At 49.3% G+C, this 19,802-nt stretch overlaps 3 protein-coding genes across 4 annotated transcripts in view; all 3 read left to right on the top strand.

Annotated features, from left to right (window-relative positions):
* The first annotated feature begins 42 nt into the window (after nucleotides 1-42).
* Nucleotides 43-5,678, top strand: lpcat4 (lysophosphatidylcholine acyltransferase 4). Its single transcript, XM_076162610.1, has 13 exons — nucleotides 43-475; nucleotides 1,144-1,507; nucleotides 1,996-2,108; nucleotides 2,452-2,512; nucleotides 2,907-2,965; nucleotides 3,307-3,341; nucleotides 3,456-3,510; nucleotides 3,603-3,685; nucleotides 3,979-4,104; nucleotides 4,264-4,420; nucleotides 4,737-4,838; nucleotides 4,929-5,064; nucleotides 5,143-5,678. Exons 1-13 carry the CDS (start codon nucleotides 395-397, stop codon nucleotides 5,328-5,330), a joined length of 1,560 nt encoding a protein of 519 aa, XP_076018725.1. The 5' UTR covers nucleotides 43-394; the 3' UTR covers nucleotides 5,331-5,678.
* Nucleotides 5,679-6,499: 821 nt separating this feature from the next.
* Nucleotides 6,500-7,417, top strand: nop10 (NOP10 ribonucleoprotein homolog (yeast)). The gene is made up of 2 exons (XM_076162626.1): nucleotides 6,500-6,686; nucleotides 7,032-7,417. The coding sequence occupies exons 1-2, from the start codon at nucleotides 6,633-6,635 to the stop codon at nucleotides 7,170-7,172; spliced, it is 195 nt and encodes a 64-aa protein (XP_076018741.1). The 5' UTR covers nucleotides 6,500-6,632; the 3' UTR covers nucleotides 7,173-7,417.
* A 196-nt stretch (nucleotides 7,418-7,613) lies between these two features.
* Nucleotides 7,614-19,802, top strand: part of slc12a6 (solute carrier family 12 member 6) — a 15,140-nt gene continuing 2,951 nt past the window's right edge. Inside the window, exons 1-23 of one of the 2 annotated variants that reach the window (XM_076162619.1) lie at nucleotides 7,614-7,794; nucleotides 9,935-10,637; nucleotides 13,334-13,428; nucleotides 13,767-13,895; nucleotides 14,417-14,563; nucleotides 14,684-14,738; nucleotides 14,832-14,962; nucleotides 15,055-15,296; nucleotides 15,397-15,524; nucleotides 15,624-15,809; nucleotides 15,922-16,086; nucleotides 16,196-16,294; nucleotides 16,660-16,717; nucleotides 16,846-17,020; nucleotides 17,228-17,346; nucleotides 17,458-17,556; nucleotides 17,704-17,823; nucleotides 18,001-18,105; nucleotides 18,200-18,368; nucleotides 18,455-18,650; nucleotides 18,739-18,908; nucleotides 19,006-19,137; nucleotides 19,220-19,327. In XM_076162619.1, coding sequence (XP_076018734.1) covers nucleotides 10,427-10,637; nucleotides 13,334-13,428; nucleotides 13,767-13,895; nucleotides 14,417-14,563; nucleotides 14,684-14,738; nucleotides 14,832-14,962; nucleotides 15,055-15,296; nucleotides 15,397-15,524; nucleotides 15,624-15,809; nucleotides 15,922-16,086; nucleotides 16,196-16,294; nucleotides 16,660-16,717; nucleotides 16,846-17,020; nucleotides 17,228-17,346; nucleotides 17,458-17,556; nucleotides 17,704-17,823; nucleotides 18,001-18,105; nucleotides 18,200-18,368; nucleotides 18,455-18,650; nucleotides 18,739-18,908; nucleotides 19,006-19,137; nucleotides 19,220-19,327 — 3,039 coding nt within the window. In that variant the 5' untranslated portion in view covers nucleotides 7,614-7,794; nucleotides 9,935-10,426. Of the gene's footprint in view, nucleotides 7,795-7,871; nucleotides 8,026-9,934; nucleotides 10,638-13,333; nucleotides 13,429-13,766; nucleotides 13,896-14,416; nucleotides 14,564-14,683; nucleotides 14,739-14,831; nucleotides 14,963-15,054; nucleotides 15,297-15,396; nucleotides 15,525-15,623; nucleotides 15,810-15,921; nucleotides 16,087-16,195; nucleotides 16,295-16,659; nucleotides 16,718-16,845; nucleotides 17,021-17,227; nucleotides 17,347-17,457; nucleotides 17,557-17,703; nucleotides 17,824-18,000; nucleotides 18,106-18,199; nucleotides 18,369-18,454; nucleotides 18,651-18,738; nucleotides 18,909-19,005; nucleotides 19,138-19,219; nucleotides 19,328-19,802 lie in introns of those variants that run through there. The other variant, XM_076162620.1, reaches the window with a different exon arrangement.

Below are 19,802 nucleotides of genomic sequence, written 5' to 3'. Positions count from 1 at the left end.
CAGACGGAGCTTGTGGGCCGGACTGCTCGGCCGCGAAGGGGCGGGACAGGTGCGGAGCTACAAGACAGAGGAGCCGATGGGCGTGTGTCCGTCCGCGGAGTATTAGTCTGCGCGTATATGCATGTGGAGGAGGGTGAACCTCCGGTGTTTTTACTTCACTTTAAACACTAATTTGCACCATTTTTGCCTCTCTCTCTCTCTTTTTTTTTTTAACTCTTTGAACCAGCGCGTCGTTTTGATTTAAAGCACCATTTCGTACTCAACCTTCACCGTTTTTTCACCAAACTTGAGCGCTTTTAAAACCACTTTTGTTCCTCGCACGTTTCACTTTTCACTCCAAACGGAATACAAACACTTTTCTTCATTAAAAAAAAGCAAACCTCTCCGCCTCGTCATGGAGAAAGACGACTGTCAGCTGGAGTATCCACATCCATTTATCCACAGAGTGAAGCTTACCAGGGCGCAGAGGATCAGGGTAACACTTAATTGAATAATTCAATGAATTAAATCCTTATTAAGCATTTAGGTGGCTACACATGCTTCTGTCCGCTGTTAATCCCCTTTAGTCCTGCTGGTCTCCAAACAGGACACTTATTGTCTTATTCCACAGATGCTTTGGACACTTAGGAGGGTATTTAGCTTCCAAAGACCTGACACCTGAAATCGATTAAGCACTAATTAGACGAGCAATAGTGTGAGAGGAGCTATGAAGAGTCATTTAAAGATGCTGCTCTCCTCCTTCTAGTTTGTTCCCTCAGAAGTTGTTCCCTCAGTGTTCACAAGCTCTTTCACTCTGCTCTGATAGGCAAGCAAATCAGGCCGGTGGTAGATACAGTATCTGTCAGTGACACACAGGACGGGTCAGAGGTCATGGTTACTGGCAACAAGTACGTCAATCGGTGTGAGCGTGATAGCTGTCCATGTCCTTCATGAACCTCACACTCAGCTTCACAAAGCTCATAGTCCAGCTCTGTTCCTTTTCTGGTCCCTTTTCCGGTTCGTCTGTTATGTAAACTTGAGTTCTGCCTGATTTCATCCCTGACATGATTCCAAACTGAGGAATTGGAAAAGAGTCAATGTTCACCTTTTTATATCAATAAAAATCATCCTTTTCAATCCTTCTTACGTTTTGTTGTCTTCCAGGGCATCATCCTGGGCGTGGTCCTCTTCCCTGTACGCGTCACCCTGGCCGCCTTATTCTTCCTCGTCATGTGGCCACTGTCTCGGATGCGAATGGCCGGCCTCTCCCGGGAAGAGCGCTCACGGCCCATCACGGGCTGGCGCTACTGGTTCTTAAACGACATCGTATGGTTCCTGAGCCGGGCCGTCTTTTTCTCCATGGGCTTCATGTGGATGAAGGTCAAAGGTCGGCGGGCGGATCTGAAGGAGGCGCCGATTCTGGTGGTGGCGCCTCACAGCAGCTTCCTTGACATGTTGGTCCTGTGTCCCGCCGAGCTGGCCACGGTGGTGTCGCGGTCTGAGAACATGAGCCTGCCGGTCATAGGAGGTGAGGGGCTGCCCTTCGGAACACACACACACACACACACACACATACACATTCCCAACAGAAGACAGGCAGAGGCATATCTAAAAACACATGTTTGTGATTGGTTCCACATGCATTCTGAGCTTTATTAATCCTCACATGGACATAGTGAGAAGGGAGAACAACTCGGAAGTTTAAAAAAACAACCTAAAAAGAGTTGCATGTTTGCTTAAGGCTTCTTACAACTCCTGAATCTTGTCCAATAGACTAGGACGCACAGGTGTAACTGACATCACTTGTTTGGCAATTCCCCGGCTTTCCCACCGTTTCCCTTTGAGGCAAACAAGAACAAGCGTGAAGGGAGAAAATGAAAGTATGCGAGGAAGCCCGAATGTAAACAAGCTCTGCAGCTAATCGGCTCCGAGCGCGTTTGTGCTTCCTGTCTGGCTGCAGCAGGCAGGTCCAGACTTTCACCCTAAACTTTGTTCTGTCTGTGTTTTGCCTTGCAGCTCTGCTGGAGTTCAACCAGTCGGTGATGGTGAGCCGCAAGGACCCGGAGTCGCGGAAAAAAGCGGTGGCCCAGGTCAAGGAGAGGGTGACCTCTAATGGCTACTGGCCGCAGGTGAGTCCACGAGTCCTACAACAATGTGATGAATTAAGTGGACGTGCAAGAAATGACTAGTTCCAAGCCTGTCAAAGAGAAAGCTAACCATCTGCCTGTAATAGGACATCATTGTCATTGTCTTGGGCCAGTTGGGTTTCAGGGTGGTTGCTGATCTGGTTTTCAGTCACAATCACTGGAGGCACGTTTATAATCGCTAAACTAAGCCTGGTTTGTCCTTGTTTGACCTGTAAGTAACCTTGTAAGAGAAAGCTCAGACAAAACAGACTTCCCGACTCAATAAATGGCCATAAAGCTGCCGTTTGTCAACCATCCATCTAATTTTGCTGTCCTGTTGGCCCAGATGCTGATGTTTCCTGAGGGCACCACCACAAACGGCACAGCCTTGATCAAGTTCAAGCCTGGTAAGTTAAAGCTGTATGAGTCTCACACACATACACACATGCACTTCTGATCTGTCAAGTGTAAAATGGCCCTAAAATCTTGAAATTCAAAAGGTGTCTGTGTGTGTGTGTGTGTGTGTGTGTGTGTGTGTGTGTGTGTGTGTGTGTGTGTGTGTGTGTGTGTGTGTGTGTGTGTGTGTGTGTGTGTGTGTTTGTGTGTGAAGATGTTTGGTTCTTGCAGTCTGACTCATCACATGTTTCCGTTGGCCTGGTGTGTGTTACTGTAGGAATGAGTGGCATGTGCAAGACCAGAAGAGGGAAAAGGGCGTAGCAGCATCTTGTTTTTCCTCTTTTCAGTCTTTCTTATGGTCGTCATTACTCAATCTTCTAATTCTTTCTCTTCTCCCCTCCCTAGGTGCCTTCCTCGCCGGCGTGCCTGTCCAACCAGTTCTGTTGCGTTACCCCAACAAGCTGGTGAGTTGGTAACGACAGACGAGCGGGCACTCGCCCGTAACTAAAACAAACGGCTGGGTCGATGCTTTAGTGGAATATTGGGCTGTAAATTTGACAGCCGCCTTCCTTCACGTCGCATGTTCCCCTGTCACATCCTGACCAAAGGTCGACCTAGCCACCGCGCACACACTTGTATTTGTCCAAACCATTGTTTGATCACTAGTAGCAGCCCGGGGTGTGTGAAGGCACACGAGGGCAATCAGAAACACACCCAGTCTCCTTCTGGCTTCAGCAAGGACGCACGTGGTCCGTTTCCGGCCGGTTGGTTTGTGTTGATGGTGTAATTTGTGTCACCTCATCAGGATACTGTACGCTGGACCTACAAGGGAACGAGCTGGTGAGTCCCTTCATACATACACACATGCATATACTGTGACATAATCAGTTCAGCGTTCCTAAAGAAACACCCCCCAAAGCTTCATTTTTGATCTTTGCGGTCTCCCTCCGTCAGGACCGAGGCGCTGTGGCACACCACCTCCCAATTCTACACCAACATGACCGTCGAGGTAAAGCCGGCAGAAGCTGCAGAATAACATGCATGTAGAGCACGTAGACCAAGAAACTCGTAGAGGTTAACGCTTGTCGTTTTGTGCCGCAGTTCCTGCCGGTGTACAAACCGTCCCAGGAGGAGAAGGACGATCCCGGACTGTACGCAGACAATGTTCAGAAGCTCATGGCCAAGTAAGTGAGTGGCGCATTACGTCACCGCTATCTTCAAGAGCTCCTATCTTGTTTTTGTGTGCACACGATGACGAGTTGTCCTCTACGTTTGTATAATTTTTTTGCATTCAGCATTTTGCAGTCACGGCTCATAAACCTTTCTTTCTGCCGCATCATCTCCTGTTCCCAGGCGACTGTAACTTCAACCGAGGATGTTTGAAATGTGACGAAGGAGCGTTCTTAATAACTGTATCAGGTGTCAATGAGTCGGCTGTTAAAAAGTGTGTGTGTGTGTGTGTGTGTGTGTGCTTCAGAGCCCTCGATATCCCTGCCACGGACTATGTGATGGATGGTCGGGTCCCCGTCAGTAAAGTGGGAGGTCTCTCTCTCCCCCTGGATTCGCCGGCGAGGGAAACGCTCTCACTTCTGCGCCGCAACGGGTAAGATGGCACCTGCGTTTGCTTGGTTGCATCTCGCCAAAAAATCTTGTGCGGTTACAGCAAAAAAAACCCAAGTTGCTTTTACAATACATCTTATACCAAGCTTATCGTCTTAAGATGTGGTTACAAGTCTCTTTTCTCTCTCTTGCTCTCACGCAGTCTCAGACCTTCAGAAGTGGAAGCAGCGCTGGACAGAATGATGGACAGGTGTCGGTCAGCAGGTCAGGGGTCAAAGGCCAGCGCCGACGAGCTTGCCTCTCTCCTCGGACTGACGGAGAGGGAGACGGCGGTCAAAATCTTGGCCCTCTACTCAAAGGTAAGGTCTCCGCTCCCTCATTTGGCTGTGTTGCCTTCAAGTGCATGAATGCTTTTAAGTCCCATCACTGGGAAGCACTTGCTGGAATCTTTGTCGGTTGCTATGTAATCGTAACCAAGACTGACTGACTTGTGTTTGCCGTCACATGCCTTCTACCAGCTGCCCTTTACCAACAACTCCTGTTGTTCACAAGTCCCAACCTGCCCACCCTTCAGACTTATACCTATTCTGACACAAAGTTTATCTCGAAGCTTCCATGCCCAAAAATATTCAGCAAACAGAAGTAACGGGCTGGTTTAACTTGCGGCTGATGTAGGTTTTACAGGACGAGATGGTCGACCTCAAGCACATCTACCTGAGTGTCGCCGCCCTCTCCGGCTTTGTCAACTTCAGCTCACTCCTTCACACCGCGTTCGAGGTAAGCGCTTACTTTTTCCGGCCACAATTTCAAAAGTTCTCCGTCTCCTGACCACAAACGTCTCTTGAGTGCTTTTCTCTTGTCTCGCAGCTTTTCGACAGAGACGGCAAAGGCAGTCTAAGCGAAGCTGAGCTGTCGGACCTCATGGGGGGGCTGCTGGGTATTCCTCAGCGCCAGACTGCTCAGTTGTATACCGACGCGTCGAGCGAAGGCTGGCTCAGCGAAGGTGGGTCCTTGTGGTATTGATGGAGGTGGAAAGCGGTGAAGGAAACACTGACACATTTTTTGGACATTCTTTCTGCAGACGATCTGCTGCGAACGCTCAAGACCCACCCGACCTATCAGAGAGAGGTGAACGAGTTCCTGCAGCTGAAGGAGGTGAGCTGTCAGCCGTCACTCGTGTCCCTGTCCGGCAGTGTGGCTGAGAACAACAACAGACAAATGCACCACAATGGTCAAGAATCGCCCTCACCCAATAAGAAGAGCGACTGAAGACTTTGCAACTTTCCCTGTTTTGACTGAACTTTTAAGTCGAAAGTTGGGCCGAGATGAAGACTTTGAAAAGCCAGTATGTCACCTATGTACTGTATGTAGCATTCAACCAAAAGTGTGTGTGTGTGTGTGTGTGTGTGTGTGTGTGTGTGTGTGTGTGTGTGTGTGTGTGTGTGTGTGTGTGTGTGTGTGTGACAAAGCCATGAACTGTGATATTTTAATAATTCCTTCTATGTTGTACGTTTTTGTTTTATAAATGGATACGGTCCGTGGCGTAAATGAACGACACTATTTTGGTACAATTGTTTATATTTTGCATTTTATTGAATAAATTGTGAACTATTTTAAGCGAGCGTCTCCTCTGGTTCACCTGCTTCTTCCATTTGGTCAGAAAGCCCAAACTATCCAATTCGGAAAAGTTTTGTTATGTGGGTGTTGGATTGTCGAGACTTTAGGAATATGAACAAAAAGAAAGCATTGTAGTTACACTGCTCATGTCTATCATATTTTAAACATTAACTTTATTTGTATGGCAGTTTACGTAAGCTTTAGTGTGCTACAAGTATATGAATATGTTAAAAGGTACGCATGAAAATGAAACACAGGATAGCAACACGTTGAGTGTAAGATTGTGGGAGAGTAAAATTGTTAAGGAATAAAACATTAGTTGTTTCAATTATCTTCTCACTGATGTAATAGTAACTGTTCTGTGCAGCATTTGTGTGAAATTGTTAAGGAATAAAACATTAGTTGTTTCAATTATCTTCTCACTGATGTAATAGTAACTGTTCGGTGCAGCATTTGTGTTGGAAATGAACAAATGGCGCCCTCTACAGGCGGTATTTGGGTTGTATAGAGATAAGTAATTTAAGAGTTATATATTAGTTGTTGGTGCCATGAAAGCATCTTTTATCGATTGAGTACACCGGTCAGTTTATACTTCAACGCTTTTGAACGTTTTATTTATTGCAGGTTTTCAAAATCAAACGGTTCTTGTTTAGTCATTAAGATCAAACTGAACAACCATCTTATTCGAATAAAATCTAAATACAGTGTTTTAGTTTAAATGTGGTACAGTATCACCCTTTATATTGCGTTTTATTGTGATTTATTTTTATTTAACTACATTACCCAGGACCTCCGTCGCGCCTCAGAAACAACACCGGATATCCGCTCTGCCCTTGCGAGCAAGGAAAAGCAACTTCGCTGCACGTGGGACTCAGAGGGAAAACAGCGTGAAACCTATCAAGCTTTGGCCATTTCTGCTATAAAGTCCCAGTTTTCAAATCTGTACTCGCCGAGATGTTCCTGCAGTATTTGCTGAACGAGAATGGGGACAGAGTCTACACTCTGAAGGTATGTTTGCCTCCTAAAAGCAGAGCACTAGCTTGTATTCGTAATGTTGAGTATTCACGCAGCCTTGTAACTCATCTGGATAAAGAAAACATGTTTATTTCACCCTCCAGCCTCTGTGGAGTTATTATCGGAACTAAAAGGCAAACATGCATATATGACATCAAATTCAAAACATTATGATGTAAAGTTGAGCATTTATGAAGTAATAAGTGAAGCAATTAAAGATTATTTGATGTTTATATCAGCTACTTGGGGTGTTTTGTCTTATGGATAGAGAGTATAAGATGACATAATATACTTCAGGTGTAGAGCTGTAATTGATTGACCTTTTTCTGTGCCGAGCAGAAGGTGGGACCCACAGGAGAGCCCACCAGCTCTGCCCACCCGGCCCGCTTCTCCCCGGACGACAAGTTCTCCCGGCACCGGGTGACGTTGAAGAAGCGCTTCGGCATCCTGCTCACTCAGAAGCCCACGCCCGTCCTGTGATGAAGTCTGGCGGAGGGATGGACGGACGGACGAGGATAGAGACTGTAAACAAAGGAGAACGAGGCAGACTCGTACTACCATGTTGCCTGAGGAATTGACGTGTTTGTGTTGGCCGTCTTCCTGCATTGAACGTCACACGCGACAACGGATTTACCCCCCAGTTACAATAATTTGTTGATTGTCATTCCGGACTATGTTATGATTTTGTGTTCTAATGTTAAATAAATGCTAAGATTGGTTGTGAAGTTGGTCTGTAGTGGCGATCTTTGCGTCAAACCAGTGTAGTGTTTTGACAAATCCCATTAAACACACGTGTGCGATTCAATATGTCGCCACTTGTGTCACCATTCTATCAACATTTGTGTTAAACGTGTAGAAAGGAGTCCAAACTAAAGTGGTCGTCAGTTCCAACAAACTTTCCGCCTCGTTGCCATTGCGCATGCGCACGCTTTCAGTTCCGACGGCAGGGGGAGTGGGACATATCGGGCGCCCTCGCTCGTTTTTGTTGGGTCGGTCGGACAAAAAGTACCGAGATAAATTTGGGAGCGGAGCCAAATTCCCGGCAGATGTAACAGGGAAAAGTATCGTTGTGGAAGCGTCCGCCGAAGGAGTCTCGAAGCAGGTAGGCGCTTTGTTCGGGTGATATGTCTCCGCTGTGGGCGTTTGCCGCTGTCAGTGACGGAGCTCCGCGGAGTTGTCAGTTTATCAGCGGCGTGGCTAGCGTTAGCCTCGCTAGCCAACTCCACTGTACCGACTGTAAACGCGGGGGACCACTTCGCCCCCGGCGCGACTCCCCGGCACCTTCACCCGGGGCCACGGTGATGGAGACGCGCCGCTGTTCGCTCTATGACGCGTAAGCTTCAAATAAAACAAACAAACTAGCTAATTTTTCAGGTGGGGTTCATTAAAACGCGCCTGTTTTTGTCCCAACCGAACCCGCGTCTGCCTTCACTCAAGCCTGTTTGAAATGTGTTGACCGGCCGCCGCCACCGCCGCTTCACACTGATGCCGCATTGCTTTTGTCCCGGAAAATGCTCCAACGTTCCCACGAGCGGTGTTTAAAACAACGCGACCTCTGCGTGCTGATATACCGCAGTTAGGTGTTTCCTGACCGGTTCAATCCAGAATTATTAGGGCCAGCTTAATTGGCTTAGGGCGGCAGGTGAGAGGCGGTTGTGGCGAGTAAAGGCTTGACGTCACCCTTCAAGTCTATGATGGACAGTCATTTCTTTAAAATGATTAAAGGCCGACTTGGTTATGTGATCGACCGAAGAAAACGTGACCATGTAACTGTACTTGTGCCAAAAGTATGTGGACACGCCTCATAATCAATGACATGATTCTATTATTATCTGGTAGTTTGAATTTTAAAAGATTGATGGATATTCTTGCTCCGGCGTGCAGTGACATTATGCAGTGTTTCCTGCTTTGTGGCTGCAGTTGGGGGGGGGGATTCTGCTTTCAGAGCCACTGGGAGGTTGATTATTTAATGATGATGAAGAGTTGGAATGTGAGCTGTAAAATCCGGCTCTCACCATATCATCCAACATAAGTGCCCCCAAAGCTCTTATTGGTGAATGATAGTAACCCCCCTGCAGATACGTTTCCAAACATAGTGGAGAGTAACTTCTTATTAATACACACCGTTTTGGAATGAAATGTCTAGCCATCGTCATACATTTGGCCAGTGAGATCCCAGTTCAGGACTATAGGCAACTGTGGCCCACTGAGGTTGCAGATACAAGCTAATTCACACCTACAGGCAATTTACAGTAGAGTTTCCGATTCTCCCTTCTCATACAGGTAGCTGGGAAATTCCATGGAAAAGGTCCCGGTTGGGTTCATGTCATGTCTGAAGAAAGAGTTACAAGCTAAAACAATCGATCAATGAATCCAATAATTGAAAGAGAATTATTTTATTGGGATTTTGCTAACATACTCTAAATTGCCAGTATGTTCAAGTATATTCTTTGGCCTGTTCCAGTTCCTGAGCAGGCTGTCACTGGGAATCTGGGTTTAAAGACTGGTTTGGTGAGGAACACATTTTACCCACCAAAGATACTTATCAGAGTAAACAAACACAACTTCCACTTCCCAGCTGGACTAACTAGTTGCTCTTCCAGTTCTCTCATGCTCGCTATGGCTGTTTTGTCCATCTCAGCGTTCACAGTCAGGGTGTGTGTGAGTCAGGCAGCATTACAAAACAGGAGTGCAGTGAGAAAACAGGCAGCAGCTACTGGCTAAACCGGTTGAAACCACTCTCCTATAATAATTAAATTATGAACTGCGCTAAAGCAACAGCAACACCAACTCCATTCACTCATTTTGCCCCAAAGGAGTAAGCTGCAGAGTTGACTTTGCGCCTCTGAGGATCCTGGCCCGTTGTGAGGATACAAGTTATTGTTTCACACCGGTTTGTCTGGGAGGATTAATCTACTACTTGTACCCTGTGTCAGTTTAGCTTGTCTTGTCTTGTTTCTGTGGCATTTGAGTCTGAAAAGAACAGGTCAAGGATAGGACTTGGGAGAATCTATAGTCAGAAACTGTTAATCCTCACTGTGTTCACATGATTATTGGTAAACCACACAACAACAAGACTGTAGAACAAAACAAGACAGTGTGTTCAGTTAACAGAAACAAAGTGGCTTACTTCTGCTTTTTGTCTTGTCCCCTTCATCTCATCCTCTCCCATCACTGCTTTCACGCCATCTCACCTCGCCGCGCCGCAACCGTGTTTCGGTCACCGATGGGCGCCGTCACAGCAGAGAGACGTTTCCATGTCAGAGTTAGAGCAGATCCCAGTTTAGTATCCTTGAAAAGGGGAGACGGCAGAAGAGTTCGACACACTGCAGTGACGAGCAACACTTATCAGCTGTAGCCATCAGGGCAAACGATAAGGAACACTAACAGAAAGGCCACCTTAGGTCGACGTTTACAAGGAGAGACTGAGCCCTTACATGGACACAGTTTGCTGTTGACAGTGAAAGGATCATCAGAGATCTTTGATACATCTAGACACAGAAACAAGGAGAATTTCAATGGAGCAGTGCAGCTACACAATACAAGACTGTGGAGGCCGTCGTCCCCTCAGCATCATCTGGGAGATAGCCTAGCCTATCCTAGCTCAGCTCAGCTCAGGTCAGCACAGCCAGCTGGTCCCTGACCGCCCCCCAATCCCATCTCTCTTCTCCCGCGTCCCACGCAAAACCCCCCCTCCCCTCCCCCCTTTCTCTTCTTTCCCAAAGTGAGTTGCCATGGCGTCGGTCCGGTTCACGGTGACCCCCACCAAGGCGGAGGACCTGCCGGGGGTGTCGGACACCTCACCCGACATCAGCTCCCGGTCCAGCGGCCGCGTGCGCTTCGGCTCCAGGGAGAGCGTGAACAGGAGCGACCCTCTCAGCGAAGGGTCGGGAGGAGGAGGCGGAGGAGGGGCCGAGACGCCAGACCGGAGTAACACGGAGCAAGGTGAGGAGCAGTGCTGACTTCCTCACATTTGTTTGTATCCAATTACACGTCTTATCTCGCTCCAGATTACAAACTGAAATCACCACCACAATCAATTTCTCCATGAGTACATCACGCATGACAAGAAGCTTTATCTGGAATATGTTTAGCCTTGGATTATGGCGTCAAAGTGGTCAGCCGATATAAGGAACGATGAAAGACGCTTGTCCACTTGGAAGGAGATTATGTTGGAATATCAGCAGTTGCGTGTCGACTCTAAGTTAACCTACAAACTGGATGCTTAGCGGTTGGACCCAGCGCCTCACAGCAACAAGGTTTGCTATCTGTTCACTTGGAGCTTGCTTGATGGCTAACCAGCTTGTCCCTGTTCGTTGGATGCCCTGCCCCATCGCTGGAGTAGCCATAAGGAGGTATAGAGTTTAGTCAGTCAACCCTTGTGTAGTTTAGACGCCTAACCATTGGCTTTATTTAGTGAACACACACACACACACACAGTTAGTCATTCTGTGTTTCATCACAGGCAGGACACGGCCGCAGACACACCGGCTGCGCTGGGCCCCTGCTCGTCTGACCAGTCGAGCATATTATCTCGCCTTTATGTTTGCCCATCTGCACTCGTGTGGATTTGCTGAGGCAGGATGGGTCCAAGATCCCTTTACTAACGAGGGGCGCGACGCGTCAGATCCGGGGTGGGGGCGAGGGGGCAGAATGCCACAGAACAAACTCCCATCGGCGGTGGCGAAACGGAGATTCCCACAGACGAGGAAAGACGTCCGTTGAAGAGCAGTGCTTTGTTTAAGGTCGATCCTCACGCGCGCCTTGCTGTCAGCTAGGTTTTGAATGGATTACATCCGGGTCATCAAACCCTTCCCCACCCCCCTTTCCAGTTGGAGTGTCACTGGCAAAAATGTGGATCAGTTTGGTTTCATTGTTGTCAGGATTCTGTGGGCGATGAGCAGAACAATGCCGGATGCTTGTTCTGATCATAAGGCCTCGCTCTTATCACCCCACCTACAGAGCCGGCGGCGATTCCCCGCTAGACGCTATCACAGCTGACGGCAGAAACCTTTTCGCACGGACTCTGATAAAGAGCAGCCGCGTCGTCCTCCGCACAGAAACATTTGGGGACCTTTGACCGAATAAATGTAGAATACAGATGAGCAGCTTTTCTTGTGACTGCGGTAATTTATGTCCCAAAGGCAAAGGCTGATTCATAGGTTCAACAAAGGTGGAACTGTAAGAGACACGCAACCACGCTCCACGCTCCACTTAAGCATTTGTAGTAAATATGCCCCATGTTCCTTATTAATAAACTTCTGTAAATAGAAGCTGGATAATCCGATTGGGATTTGATCAGGCTGCTGTGGAAATGAGAGAGGGAGACGTTTGTCTGTCTCCCCGTCTGTCTCCCCGTCTGTCTTTGGGGGTCAATCTACACCTGCGATATTGTGGCAAAAAGAGGCCAGAGGAGGAGCGAGGCTTCGTCTCACGCGAAGGTCAACGCCTCCACCGGGAAAGTACAGACGCCACAGCAGTGATGTGTAAAAGCGCCTCTCTCCGAGGACCACCAGAACACACACACACACACACACACACACACACACACACACAGCTGTTCTCCCCCATGTTCAACCAAGTGTGAACACTGCAGTTAAACAGCTGGGCCGTCAGGGAAGAGAGATGTGTGAATTGTGACAGTTGTTTTTGTTTGGAGAATTGATTTGTGTGTCGCCGCGGGAAAGACGCGCTAAATCATTCCTCCACGCGTCAAAGCACATAAATTATACACACGTGTGACAAATCTTCAGTTAATATTTTTAAAAGTGCTTCAGCAACAGATGGCAGTCAGTGAATCAATTAGTGAGTGATTGATAGAAGTACAAATATGTAACTACTTCCTGTTTCCGGCTCATTAAATGAGCAGATTTGTTGTCTTTGTTCCTGTCTCACCATTGTTAATTGGCTGGTCAGACAGAATAGATGGATGTCGTCTGTGTGCTCGCAGGCAACCGAGACGCTTTCAGTGTGAATATGAACCAGCGAGTTGCTTTCTCTCTTCTGAGACTATATTGGGCCTGGAGCAGAGCTGTGAGTGTGACAGGAAGTTCCCACCCACAAGCCAGAAATGCTATTTTCTCCCGATGTCTGTTGTTTTATCTCGTCAGGGGCTTGATGTCCTCTCTCTGTGCTAAAAGTGTCGTCCCCCAGAGAAGACGGCTTATGCCGTTTCCTGTCTTTCCTGTAGGTGCTTCGCTCACAGCGAGGGCATAAAGGTCAACCGTCCCCGCCTCTGCACCCAAAGCCGCCAAGCACTGCCAGCAGAATGACAAACTGCTTCTTTTCTTGCCTGGTTGTAGACTTTCACACCCATCACGCTGGGTCGCACACGTGCTCAGCGTGACGGCGCCGCTGCATGTGTCTGTTTGCTGCCGTTGCGTGAGTGTAGCGGCACGGGAAGGGAAGTGAGGATGCTGAGTCAGGTGCTGCCGATGCAGCGGTCGGTGCTGACTTAGGCGGGATTGAACTGGCGACACAGTGGCCACTGTCCAACGCAGTGTGGAATGAAATTGAGTGCAGTAATTGAGCTTCCTGCGGCGTCACGTTTCTTTTTATTCCTCACTTAATCTGTCAACATCTTTCATATTGTCTTCTGTCCTTCCTTCTTTCTAACTGGGCTCTCTTTCCCTTCGCTCCAGGTGATGGAAATTCCAAAGTGTCCAGCGTCTACATCAATAACACTCATGGGATGGACGACGACGACTACTACGACAGGAACCTGGCCTTATTCGAGGTGGGAGCCGCGCTTTAGATCAAAACATGGCCTTTCTCTTATTCAGCTGGACCTGTTGTGCAGCGTTACCTTGGCTGCTGTTAATATCATAAAAGTGTTTGAAGCTCCATGGCAACCGCACTCTCAATTTCCCTGCCCCACTTCTTAAATTGCCCATTCAATCTGCCTCTTTCTCCCTTCAATTTCCAATCCTCCTCTTTCTTCCCGTCTGTCCCCACCGCCGTCTTCCTCTCTTCTCTTCCCACGTCCTCTTTCATCTGTCCTCTCTATCCACCGGCTCTCTCTCTCCCATTTCTCTCGTTTATCCTCCCCTCTTTCTTCTCCTTCCCCTCCCACAGGAGGAGATGGACACTCGCCCGAAGGTGTCGTCTCTTCTCAACCGTCTGGCGAACTACACCAACCTGACGCAGGGGGCCAAAGAGCACGAAGAGGCAGAGAGCATCGGGGAGAAGAAAAAGCCCGGCAAGGTAGAAGGAGACACCAAAACAAAAAAAAAAAAAATTGAAATAGTGGAACACGTTGACAAAAGATACCCTTCATCCACCCAACATCAGATGAGCAAACATGGGGAATTGTCCCCTGTCACAGTAACAAGTGTCCTTCTTCTTCAAAATAACATGATGTAAAGAATAAAAGCACGGACGGACAGTCGGCACTCGTCCGTCTGTTCGTCCTCTCGCTGTATCGGCCAACTCACCGGGTCAGATGACATTTTCCCGCGTTGCCCTCTTGACTCTGCTTAAGGAGCGAGAGCGCAGCGGGATTTGACCCGATCCTCTTTGCTAAGCAGCCGGCTGACCCAGATAAGAGCCGTTACCATCTAAATCATACGGCGGTTCGGTTCCGAATCAGGATCTGAAACACTTGAGGACAGATGATCCGGATGATTAGATGTTTACCCGCGAGAGCCAATCCAGCAAAAATGAATGAAGGATCAAATCAGTGGGTGTTGACTGTCGTTCCCTCCGTCTGTCTGTCTGCTCCACAGTCGCCGCAGATGGGAACGTTCATGGGCGTCTACCTGCCGTGCCTGCAGAACATCTTCGGCGTCATCCTCTTCCTCCGCTTGACCTGGGTGGTGGGGATGGCCGGGGTCCTGCAGGGCCTCTGCATCGTCTTCGTGTGCTGCTGCTGTGTGAGTGCTTCGTCCTCCAGCCCCGTCGGCAGCACCGCGTCACAAAATGCACACTGAGGCAAAACGCTCAACGCTACTCTAAACCGGCTCACGTCTCTCTCTCTGTCCCTCTGTCTCCAGACCATGTTGACCGCGATATCGATGAGTGCCATTGCTACCAACGGAGTCGTACCAGGTACCCCCCCCCCCCAACTTCCTGTTTCTGCAGAATTCTCTCTCTTTCTCTCTCTCTTTCTTCATTAATGTCTTTCTTCCGCCCCAAATCCAGCCGGAGGCTCCTACTTCATGATCAGCCGTTCGCTTGGTCCAGAGTTTGGGGGCGCAGTTGGCCTGTGCTTCTACCTGGGCACCACCTTCGCCGGCGCCATGTACATCCTGGGAGCCATCGAGATCCTTCTGGTGGGTTTTGCCTTCCTCCTCCTCTTCCTTCTCCACCTCCTCCTCCTCACCATCATCATTACCATTAGTCATCTTTCTACCTCCTCCTCCAGATGTACATCGCACCGAAGGCGGCCATTTTTGTCTCGAGCGAGCCGGATGGCGCAGGGGCGGCACTGTTGAACAACATGCGCATCTACGGCTCCATCTGTCTCCTGCTGATGTCTCTGCTGGTGTTTGTGGGTGTGAAGTACGTCAACAAGCTGGCCTCCATCTTCCTGGCGTGCGTCATCGTCTCCATCTTCTCCATCTACATCGGAGCGCTGGTCTCCGCCTTCAGCCCGCCACAGTTCTCGTAAGAAACAGTTTAATCCGAACGTTTAAAGTTCTCCCCGCAGATTTCTTTCCCATTCATTGACACCTCAACTGACCAATCCTGTTCCACTCGTCCTCAGCGTGTGCATGCTGGGAAACAGAACCATCGACAGCCATGCTCTCCATGACGACCCCTGTGCAAAAACAACACTGCTGCAGAGCAAAGAGCAGATAGAGAGAGAGGACTCCAACTTTACCTCCACCAACGGTAGGTACCGCCAACATGTCAGCAGGGGCAGGAATGTACCCAGAATGCACTGGGTCAGAGGCAGTGAAAGGCAAATCAACCTCCCCTCATCCTTGACAGAAAACAGCACAGTCGGCTCGACCTTTGACCCCGGTCTCCTCCCCGCCAGCGTGGAGAGGACCACGTCGCTGTGGCGGCAGTTCTGCGAGGGTCCAGAGCTCAACTCCTCCTGCGACGAATATTTCTTTTCCAACAGGATAACAGAGATAGCCGGGATCCCGGGCCTGGCCAGCGGAATCATCACAGGTACCGCCGTGCTTATTTGTGTGTGTGTGTGTGTGTGTGTGTCCACCGGAGTGTGTGTTAGATTTTAGATGGCTTTGACAGTTACGCCTTACCGTATCTCATCCCCCTGTAGAGAACATCTGGAGCTCCTACCTCAGCAAAGGGGAGACGCTGGAGAAAAGCTCCCTCAATGCCTCCCACACCACAACCCCGGCGTCCAATCAGCAGCCGTACGTGTTCGCCGACATCACCACCTCCTTCACGCTGCTGGTGGGCATCTTCTTCCCCTCTGTCACAGGTACGGACTTCCTGTTATTCCCTGTCCCCACAACCTCACAGCAGGATTGATTAGAGCGAGACAGGAAGTAAAACTGATCACCTGCGACGTTTTTTCTTGCTTTCCGAAGGTATCATGGCCGGGTCCAACCGCTCGGGCGACCTGAAAGATGCCCAGCGCTCCATTCCCATCGGAACCATCCTCGCCATCATCACCACCTCCATAGTCTGTATCCTTTACTCTACACACAAAGTGCTGTACACTGTTATTTACTTCACACAGATCATGTTTCGCAATTTTAACACTTAAGCAGATACTATCTCTTGTATATCCTGTTGTATTTTGGGAATAACACCCAAAGGCGTTTTATTACACACAAATAAAGAGCGGAACAGTGTTTTTTCCCCGTTTCGTTATTATCACACAGTGTTGCAACTTTCCCCTCTTTTACATCCCTCGCTATGAAACCCTCTATCGCTTTTAATGTTGCGGTTAATGTGAATTTTTTTTTACATTTACGCATGAAACGCTCTAGAGGTAAATCTGATTTGGTTCGACCGTCAATCCGAGTTTTCCTGAGCACCGTCCGTTCAGACCTGAGCAGCGTGGTTTTATTCGGCGCCTGCATCGACGGAGTGGTCCTCAGAGACAAGTAAGCGCATTTGTTATAATTTCTGCGTGTGTGCGTGCGTGCGTGTGTGTGTGTGTGTGTGTGCAATACAGAGAGATTATTTTGAATGTGTGGGAAAGGTGAAATCTGAATCCTTGTTGTTTTTGTAGGTTTGGAGACTCTGTTAAAGGGAACCTGGTGGTGGGCACCCTGGCGTGGCCGTCGCCCTGGGTCATCGTGATCGGCTCGTTCTTCTCCACGTGCGGCGCGGGCCTCCAATCGCTGACCGGCGCCCCCAGACTCCTGCAGGCCATCTCCAAGGACAACATCATCCCCTTCCTCAGGGTGAGAGCCGTACCTTTTCATGTTTCCTCCTACCCAGAATGCAGTGTGGTGTTAGATCTGCTGGAGTTAATGCTAATGTAATGGAGCTGTTTGTTGTTTCTGGGGCGTGTCATTCTGCGTGTGTGTGTGTGTGTGTGTGTGTGTGTGTGTGTGTGTGTGTGTGTGTGTGTGTGTGTGTGTGTGTGTGTGTGTGTGTGTGTGTGTCAGGTGTTCGGCCATGGGAAAGCTAACGGGGAGCCCACCTGGGCGCTGCTGCTCACTGCCCTGATAGCCGAGCTGGGAATTCTCATCGCCTCCCTGGATCTAGTGGCTCCCATCCTAACAATGTGAGACACTGTATGTGTGTGTGTGTGTGTGTGTGTGTGTGTGTATGTATGTATGTGTGTGTGTGTGTGTGTGTGTGTGTGTGTAAAAGTAACATTATTGTCTCTTTCCAGGTTCTTCCTGATGTGTTATCTGTTTGTGAACCTGGCCTGTGCCCTGCAGACGCTACTGCGGACACCCAACTGGAGGCCGCGCTTTTCCTACTACCACTGGTACTACAAGACACACACACACACACACACACACACACACACACACACACACACACACACACACACACACACACACACACACACACTCAAGCTTCTGCAGGTGCCACACAATGCTGATCTGTGCCTCTGGTGTTTGTCCGTGTCCAGGACCTTGTCGTTTTTGGGGATGATTATCTGTCTGGCGTTGATGTTCATCTCCTCTTGGTACTACGCAATTGTTGCTATGGTGATCGCCGGCATGATCTACAAGTACATAGAGTACCATGGGTATGTTGCCATGGAGATGTATTCGTCCACATGACTGTACATGTACAGCTTGGTTAAGAGCAGTGTGTGTTGTGTGTACGTCTTCTTGTATGTGTGTGTACATCCATCTCATGTGGGTGTGTGTCAGTGGAGGTCACAGTAACACTGATAACTGATATCCCTATGTGTTTGTGTCAGAGCGGAGAAGGAGTGGGGGGATGGGATCCGGGGTCTCTCTCTGAGCGCTGCCCGCTACGCCCTCCTGAGGCTGGAGGAGGGACCGCCACACACCAAAAACTGGAGGTACTGAGCACCAAACTTATTCTTGTGTCATTTGAAGTTAATCCTGCTCTGCTAAACACACACACGTGTCCGTCCTATCTTCACGCCCCTCCAGGCCTCAGCTGCTGGTCTTGCTGAAGCTGGATGAGGACGCCCACGTCAAATCCCCCCGCTTGCTGACGTTTGCCAGCCAGCTGAAAGCAGGAAAGGGCTTGACCATCGTCGGCACCGTCGTCCCTGGAAACTTCCTGCAAAGCTACGGGGAGGCCCTCGCTGCCGAACAGGTGGGGAGTCCTCGTTTTACACGCTCACCAAGGTCACTGAAAAGCTTTAAAAAAAGAAAGCTAACGGCTCCTTCCTCCTGCTTCAGACGCTGAAGCACCTGATGGATAAGGAGCGAGTGAAGGGCTTCTGCCAGTGCATCGTGGCCCAGAAGCCGCGCGATGGCATTAGCCACATGATCCAGTCCAGCGGCCTCGGCGGCATGAAGCCCAACACGGTGGTGATGGGCTGGCCTCACGCCTGGAGGCAGAGCGAGGACCCGCAGTCCTGGAAGACCTTCATCAGTGAGTGGGAGAGGAAGGACAGCGAGTGGAGGTAAAAGGCCAGGAGAGATTTCAGCAGGCTAACCAGCGCCCCCTCTCTTTCTTCCAGACACAGTGCGGGTGACCACGGCCGCCCACCTCGCCCTGCTGGTGCCCAAAAACATCTCCCTGTTCCCCAGCAACAGCGAACCCTGCACAGAGGGCTACATCGACGTGTGGTGGATCGTCCACGATGGCGGCATGCTCATGCTGCTGCCCTTTTTGCTACGCCAGCACAAAGTACGAGGGAGAACCTACAAATGCATTTTTGTCTGCCGCCTTCCTTTCCTCCAGTGGCAAAAACCTGAATAGTGCCTGAACATTCTTCTTCCCTCAGGTGTGGCGTAAATGCGGGATGCGAATCTTCACGGTGGCCCAGATGGAGGACAATTCCATCCAGATGAAGAAGGACCTGGCAACCTTCTTGTATCACCTCCGCATCGAGGCTGAGGTGGAAGTGGTGGAGATGGTACGTCGGGGCGGCCAGTCGGGACCCATAGCGTCTTCAAGTGTTTGCATTACGTGACAAAGTCCTACGCTCTCCTCCTCAGCACGACAGCGACATCAGCGCGTACACCTACGAGAGGACGCTGATGATGGAGCAGAGGTCTCAGATGCTCCGACAAATGAGACTGTCCAAGTCCGACCGGGAAAAAGAGGTGAGCGAGGCCGCGGGCAGGTTAGAAAGTCACTGAAATTGATTGAAAGAAGCGATGGGACAGGTGTGGGAGAGGTGTGGGATCAGATCAGGTTCCAGGTAAGAAGATGATTTTATTCTGTTTGTTGCGGTGAATTGAAAGGTGGCAAGAGAAACTGGGGAAATCCGATCACCCAAAACTCGTACAACCTTTTTTTACTTCACACGAAAGAGTTGTAAATAAATGTTTCTCCGTCATTTGTTCCCTAAGCGCGTACGCTGGAGTTTTGACGATGTAAGTTTGCAGCTCTAGGCAGTAGTGTCAGCAAGCTCTGTAGAGATGTTTAGCCTCAGCGCTGTTTTGTGGACATTCTGGACAAATTCTAGAGGTTTAGACGGTTAGACGGTCCGCTTTGTGCGACTGAATCCTCCAGAAGAAGGTCGTAATGTCCCGATCTCCTCAAGCAGCCTGCAAACTTGCTTTCGTTTTGCCGTTG

The sequence above is a fragment of the Genypterus blacodes genome, unplaced genomic scaffold, assembly GCF_046128005.1.
Source record: "Genypterus blacodes isolate CSIRO-AG114 ecotype Tasmania unplaced genomic scaffold, CSIRO-AGI_Gbla_v1 ptg000122l_1, whole genome shotgun sequence".
Lineage (NCBI taxonomy): Eukaryota > Metazoa > Chordata > Actinopteri > Ophidiiformes > Ophidiidae > Genypterus > Genypterus blacodes.
The sequence above is the reverse complement of the archived record's forward strand: the minus strand, read 5'-3'. Positions and strand labels throughout refer to the sequence as shown.

Excerpts from the sequence above, each read along its gene's own strand:
- lpcat4 (XM_076162610.1), top strand. The coding sequence starts at position 395 with ATGGAGAAAGACGACTGTCAGCTGGAGTATCCACATCCATTTATCCAC. Across the intron at positions 4,105-4,263 it reads TCACTTCTGCGCCGCAACGG|TCTCAGACCTTCAGAAGTGG; the intron begins GTAAGATGGCAC and ends GCTCTCACGCAG. Across the intron at positions 4,421-4,736 it reads TCTTGGCCCTCTACTCAAAG|GTTTTACAGGACGAGATGGT; the intron begins GTAAGGTCTCCG and ends CGGCTGATGTAG.
- nop10 (XM_076162626.1), top strand. The coding sequence starts at position 6,633 with ATGTTCCTGCAGTATTTGCTGAACGAGAATGGGGACAGAGTCTACACT. Across the intron at positions 6,687-7,031 it reads ACAGAGTCTACACTCTGAAG|AAGGTGGGACCCACAGGAGA; the intron begins GTATGTTTGCCT and ends TGTGCCGAGCAG.